The sequence below is a fragment of the Macrobrachium rosenbergii genome, chromosome 27 (assembly GCF_040412425.1).
Source record: "Macrobrachium rosenbergii isolate ZJJX-2024 chromosome 27, ASM4041242v1, whole genome shotgun sequence".
NCBI classification, from domain to species: Eukaryota; Metazoa; Arthropoda; class Malacostraca; order Decapoda; family Palaemonidae; genus Macrobrachium; species Macrobrachium rosenbergii.
In genome coordinates, this window is record NC_089767.1 from 32,247,639 (window position 1) to 32,254,895 (window position 7,257).

General features: G+C 34.2%; 1 protein-coding gene across 1 annotated transcript; it reads right to left on the minus strand.

Moving 5' to 3' along the window:
* Window positions 1-122: 122 nt before the first annotated feature.
* Window positions 123-6,095, minus strand: LOC136853570 (bolA-like protein 3). The gene is made up of 4 exons (XM_067129302.1): window positions 5,967-6,095; window positions 3,496-3,610; window positions 2,920-3,008; window positions 123-1,709 (listed from the first exon to the last, which is right to left on the minus strand). The coding sequence occupies exons 1-4, from the start codon at window positions 6,024-6,026 to the stop codon at window positions 1,641-1,643; spliced, it is 333 nt and encodes a 110-aa protein (XP_066985403.1). The 5' UTR covers window positions 6,027-6,095; the 3' UTR covers window positions 123-1,640.
* Between the last annotated feature and the right edge of the window lie 1,162 nt (window positions 6,096-7,257).

The following is a 7,257-nucleotide window of genomic DNA, read 5'->3' on the forward strand; positions in this document are numbered from 1 at the left end:
AAAAATATTACTTGCTACAATAGTACTGAAAATAAAATGATAAGTGCATCAAACACCACCTTTACGCAGCTTCCGATAATAATCAAAATTAAATAACCTTTACTAGAAAATACACAACCACAAAGTGCAAAAAATATTTTTAATGTAACAAGTATTCAACATTGTACAGTATATACAATAAAGAACTAATATTGTTAAAAGATTACACAGTAAGTGAAGACTACAAAAATTTGTGAAAACTACTCATATACATACTTATGACATACAGGCATAGGCTTCTTCATTACAATTTCTTTAAAATTTCTGACATTCACAATAAAAAAAACTAAATTATTACATAATAAAATTTAATATAGTTCCTACACTCAAATTTTCATTATTTTTCTTATTCCATGCAGCTTCATGTTAAAAAATAACATTCATGACACATTCTGTTGCATAAAATAGTAACCATACAAATATACCAGAATTTCGACTGAAAATAACAATTACTTCACTCAAAAGTAACATACCTGAAATTTACGACATTTCTTACAAAAGATGATGCCCCTACAAATCACTGGACGCTGTATATATATCCATATATAGATTTTTCAGGCTACTGCTATGAAGAATTCACAATAAATTCTTTCCCAAAAGAGCAAAGTATCTTTCATTGTTAAATTACAACTACATATACACCCACAAAACTGAAAAAGCATACAACCTACAGTGCTATATTTCAACTAACAAATTCCTAAAATATGCTCAGAAGTCAAGACTGCTGTGATATTACTGCTAATATAATCCACCTTAGCAGAGCTACAGTGTAGAAAAAAGCTCTAAGTCATACTTTTGAGGCAGTGAAATAACAGAACATATGTGACTGGCCTCTTTAACTTCAGTTCCAAAACATAAGAGGCAGTAGACTGTAAGACACAGTAGGGCATTTATAAACTTATCAGTACTTGAAACCTGAGTTTTCATAACACAAAACCAGTTTTTTCATACAAATCCATTAATTGTACACATGCCTACATTTTTCTCAAATGTCTCCAGACACCTAAGTCTTTTCTCTAACAAACAGAAGAAGAAAAGTTGTCTATCCACAAGTACAAACTAGATCCTTATGCACCTGTCATTCATCTTAATTACAAACCCATTAATCATATACGCTCAAATCACAATTTAGGTTTGAAGGCTGAGTTGCTGAATATTCCCAGAGCATTTGTATATAGCTGTAGGATCCAAAAGAGCTCATCAGAACTGTTATGCAACATGGACCAGGAATGACAGTTCGTAGTAGGGATTAAACACAGTGTGTAAAGGTTTACATGGCACATGCATCATGAGACTTCTTCTGTTAGACAAAAGACTGTCGAGTCTGGTGACATTCAGGAACATTGAATCAAGGCATATGTATGATGGATAGGACCGTGATGAAACTATACGTAATACTTAAACAAAAAGGGCAAAAACACATAACCACCAAATATATTAAAATCTCAAGACAATGGTAACAATGAAACAGGCGACCACACTACCAAAATTGTACTGCTGATTCCCATACACCATAGATAGTTGAATACTATACATATCTACAATATTTCTATCACTGTTAACATACTGCTATGTACATATTAAATCTAAGAAGATAAATACTAAGTCTCTTCTGGCACTGAAGTTGTGATGCGGAGTCCGTGCATGTCTTTAATTTCCTTTTTTAAGGTCTGTGGGAGGAAAAACAAAAATCTTGAGACAGAGTAGTATTTAGAAGATAGATCACAACAACTTATAACTACATTAAAAATGCTGTATTTCTGATAGCTAGCCTTACAGAAGCAAGAAGCTCCTTATTCTATTCAAAGATAACAAAAACTGTAATTCACTGATATTACTCTGGATAATGTGTTCACAGTTAGACTTTAATTTTCTATAAAAACCAAATTTTTTAAAGAAAAACCATTGCTTTCAGCTAACTGCCCCTTTCCCAACCCCAGTGTTTCTCTGCTGTTTACCCAGACTACACAAGAAGTGAGGCAGTTAACTGGGGATACACAGATACATGCTTTAACCTACCTGGCATAATAGAGCTTTCTTCTAAGGAATGAGTTTTTAGGGAGCTCCTTGAGACGTATAGAAACTAATTTGGTTTAAAAGAAAACTGCGCAATTACTGATAATCTGAACATCACCAATACTGGGTGTAATAAGCCAAAAGTTTAACAAGATGACTTTCTTAACTCGGACATTCACTTGCTATAGTAATATACGGGCCTATTGCACGGGAAACTGTGGTTAATCTGGCTGTATTCAGTAATAAAATATTGTATATTTCTTGGATTTTTTATTATTAGGGGATATACCTCATGACAGAACAAGATGATTCCCATTTAGTTGTCATGTCATATTAAAACAAACTCCAATAATGCAGCAATAATTAATACTTCCCATAAATACACATTAACTTCATATACTTATTTCCTTCAACAGGTATCTGTAGCTCATGGAATGTAAATTTCAACATACTAAATGTTATGAGGAACCTTTAGTACCTGATACGAACTTAAACTTTATACTTAAGTAGTTTAATCAAACCAATAAGCTAATTTCTTTAGCTGCCATAGGGCTGAGCAGAAAGAGACGTCACTTGATACGACCTAATCATGTAGATACTTACGCCTGACAGTATGGGAACAAAAACCATTTACAATACAATTTGGAACAGAATAAAAAAATCATCAACACCATAATTAATGGCAAAGGCTTAAGAAAAATATGGTCTGAAGTTGCACATCAAGAGCTTATGATATTAAGAAAGGTGTTGGAAATATATAAAGAAAAATATGAAAAAAGGAACAACAAAAAATGAAGAATAGTATTAGAAATATCGATGCCTCCACCTTTACAGTACATTTCTTCTGAATATTCAAGAACGTACCTGAGTAATTAATTTATGCTGTTTGACCCTGTTCAGGCCTTTGAAATCTATGGACTCCACCCAAACTTCATACATTGCTCCACATCCTCCTGCAAAATAAACATTTTAAATAAAAACCATATAATTTTTATGGTCACAATATGCATAACTACTATATCAAGGACCTGATTATGCTGAATAACATTAAGAAAGGACTTGCTTATTAGTAACACTGTAGTGTAATAAGCTTTACTCGTGATAATTTCTAGAAAAAACAAATTGAATATTAAAGGTAACACATAAATTGCCAACAAAGCATGGTTTCAAAGCTGAAAAATTGTACAATTTACAATACAGTACTGTGCTTCATGCCTAAACATATGTACAAAACAACTTATGTGAGCCTAAAGGATGCTCTGAACTAAACACAAAATATCCCAATTATAAGTCCTACTTACAAAGGGAAATTCTACTGTACAAGCATCCATACAAAACTGCAAAAGTACCTGGTGGTAGATCTTTGCAATTTGTTATACCAGCTTTATACAAATAGCTCATGAATTACTGACAACTTCAAGAGCATTGACAGAGCCTTACCAGATATGTCCTGCACCTCAATGGCAGTTGCCTGTGGGAAACGTGTCTGAAGGAGCTTCTTCAACTTGAGTTCTTCAGGATTAGCTGCTACATCGCTCATCAGGCGACATATACCCTGTACAGAATAAAATCATTGTGTTACTATACCACCTTCAGCATCAACAAAGTAGTAGCACTAATTTACATTTACAAGATGAATATTAAGTGTAATTAATAAGAAAAGTAATTTCTCAATTCAGGCACTCCACCGGCTAGTTAAGAAAAAAGGACCATAGAAAACCAAGTTGATGTGAATAAATATAAAAAACAAGAGACTTTGACCTTCACTAAGGTCCTCTTCAAGTTGACAAAGACGTTAGTGAAGGTCAAAAGCGCCTCTCTTTCCATTTACTCAAATAAACTTGGTTTTCTACAGTGGCATTTTTTTAACCAATCAAGACAACCACAAAGAACGTTTTTATTACTGGACTCCACTAGCCCTCTAGTGGCAAAAATTGCCGCTGTTTGTGTTGTTTGGACCAGCTGAGAGGAATGGAGTGGTTTGGTAGGGGGCCAATCCAGTGAATGGTTTGGCAGGGGGTCATTCCAGTGAAGTCATGGTTTTTTAATGAAAAAATATCAAATTTTAAAGATCCGTGTTTTTGTTAGGCATAAATACCAAAGCCTTTTAAGTACGAGTATTTGTGCATGTGCTGGATATGTTCATTGAAGCTTGGCAGCAAGCTCACTCAAATGTCAGTAATCCACTGCTTTTTTGCTTTGGCAAACTGGAACTGTGTGGAGTTGGTTGCAGAAGAATTATAATATAAGGCCCAGGTTTGCATATCTAGATGAAATATGTCAAACAGTCATTGAAGCTTAGTTACAGGTGGTTACTTATGGCTGGGTTATCTCCCACATGCAATATGATAGTGACAAAAGGTTCTTTGAGGCTAACCTATCAAGTACACCCGAAAGTCTTACAATGACTTGGGACCACAGAGGGGAATCTAGACTAGTAGGGTCACAATAAGTTGTGGGGCGGTGGATGAAGACATTGACAAGTAACCAAGGTACATAAGCAGAAAAACATTGTTTCTTTGTGATTTACTTTATGGGACTTTAGATTCTGCTAAGGAAGGTAAACTTAAGACGTAGTACAATAATGTAATAATGACGTATTAATGTAATTAAGATGCATTAACATAATTCACTATGTTATTTATTAAATCCTAGGTCAGGTTAGACTCAGGAAATTAGCCTATCACACCCCTCTGCTTCAGCAACTAGCCTACCAGTTTGTCGAAGATATGGGTGCTGTGTTTAGTACCAGTTCCATTGGGATAAATGTAAAAAACATAAACACATGCTGTAAATATCATAAACACAAACATAAAACACATAAATAAAAACATACACAAAACTGTAATACTATAAACAAAACAAAAACAAAAGACTGTAATACATAATATAAACACACACAAAAAACATATAAACAAAAACATAAACAACAGGCAGCAAATATTCTGGTCAGCAACTTGCAGGAAGCAGAGTTGCACAGTAGTAGCCATCAGTTTTACCAAAGTAAGGATATATCCTTACATTTAAGTCTGGCTAGATGAGGGTTCAAGACCCATCCCAGTAGAACTAAACAATAGCTCTACATAGGCTATTACTTTGGTAATTGATTTTTCCTATAATATTTTGGTTGCTTGTTAAGAATTTACTGTTATTTTTTGTCGGTTGATTGTAATTAACCTCAGAAGTTGTATGCTGGCCATCCTGGAATGCTATCATGCATGCACAGTGTTACAGGAGAGCTTTTGGTAAAAAGTAGTTTTTCCTTTACAGGGGGGGTCCAGGGGCTCTACTCCCCAGCTAAGTAACACAGCCTGCTAGGTTAGGTTAGGGTACGTTAGGTTACTATAGTTCCTTTTATAATAGGTTTCCTTAGCCAATCCCTTCTTAAACATATGGCTCCCTAATGACTAGCACATGCACGGAACCATTCCATAACAACAACAGAGCGGTCCAGTCTTTCTTCCAGCGTTTTCCCCCAGCCATAAGGTCCCTAACCATGTTGGTAGATATGAGGTTGACAATAATTGACCGACAATAAACAACACCACCTCCTTCATCAGCAATACTAAAAGTATAGGGAAAAATAAATTGCAAAGGTAATAGTCCTTGTGGAGCTTTTGCTTAGATTTACCCCCATCGCCCCAACCCCATCAGGTAAGGACCATGGGTCCTATGTTAGGTTAGGCTATAACCTATCATAAATTCTAGCCTAATCTAGAGGCTAGATTTTACGTTTACACCAAATTATGGCATCTTTTACCCATTTTCTAAATATATAAATGTGAAATTCGTAAATGTTGGCATAGGCGACCTTAAATTTCGTAAGCTCTTATATTACCTTATTTTAATATCCTTACAAATAAATTCTTTCTAAAACTAGAAAAAAACATTACTAAATAATCAATTCTCACCTGATAACCACTTCCAAATCTTTGAAAAATACGTAAAATACTTCCTTGGTAGAAAGCCATCCTAATGTATATGTTATATACTGGATAACCAACTGGACGTGAAAAGGTGAAGTAGTAGTAATAAGAAGACCTAATCTCGTAACGGCTCCTCTTTTCTGTCTCGTTTGCTTGTGTTAAGTTTATTTTGTGGAAAAGTAAGAAATTGGATACATTTTTATATTTATAATTCATACATGGGTGCTATATGAAAGTAATGTGTTCTTAGTATTAATATTCTATCCAGGATTAAATAAACGGAGCATTTCATTCACCTTATCACAACGGATGGTTCTACTGTGCATTTACGTTTATTTTGTGGAAAGATACTGGCTCTATTTTTATACTTATCTTCCTTTTACTTTTGTGTGTGCTATATGAAGTTACACGAGTACCTTATATTTTTGTTATTGTATGCAGGAAAGTATAGTAATGAAATTTGTTCATTTTCTTTGATCCCTTCATAACGTGACCTTTGTCTCTTCTCCCTTGACTTGTACTAAAATTTGCTCTGCCTTGTATAGTCTTACTTTGTTAATCTGCTGAGGATTAATGGCATTATCGTACCATATTTTTTATTTCCCACAGATACCCAGGTTCACTCTTATCAGTTTCTCTGTCCCATATGCTTCACTCGATTTTCACTAGTTTTTTTATCAAATCGTTTAGTTAGTTAGTTATAAATGATTTGTTTAACCAGACCTCTGAACTCCTTTAGGGTTCTTCTCGGGCTGGGAAAAGAAGGGGGGAAAGAGTACATAAAAAATTAAGTAGTTAAATAAATAAATAATAAAAAAGGGGGGAATTAGGAAAAAAAAATCAAGTGGGAGAGAAAAAAAATGAGGGAAAAAAGGGGGAAGATTATATTTTACTTATCAATTTAATTTTGTTTAAGAAGAGAATGATATTATTAATTGAAAAGTTATTACCTTCTGCTAGAATGTCCTTTATTGATTTATTTTGTAAATAAGTCTTTCTTTCATGATGCCATCTGGGACAGTCAATCAAGATATGTTTGATTGTTATTGGGATGTTACATCTTTCACAAGTTATTGGGTTTGTGTGCGGAGTTGACATCAGATGACCATGTGTGAGTCTGGAGTGTCCTATTCTGAGTCTTGTTAAAAATAACCTTATTAATTCTTTGCTTTTGGGTAGAAGAATGCCACTTTTTAACTTCGTTCTTAATTTGTTTGAGTTTGTTTTGAGGGGGTATATTTGTCCAATCATTTTGCCAATCCCTATAAATTAAGGG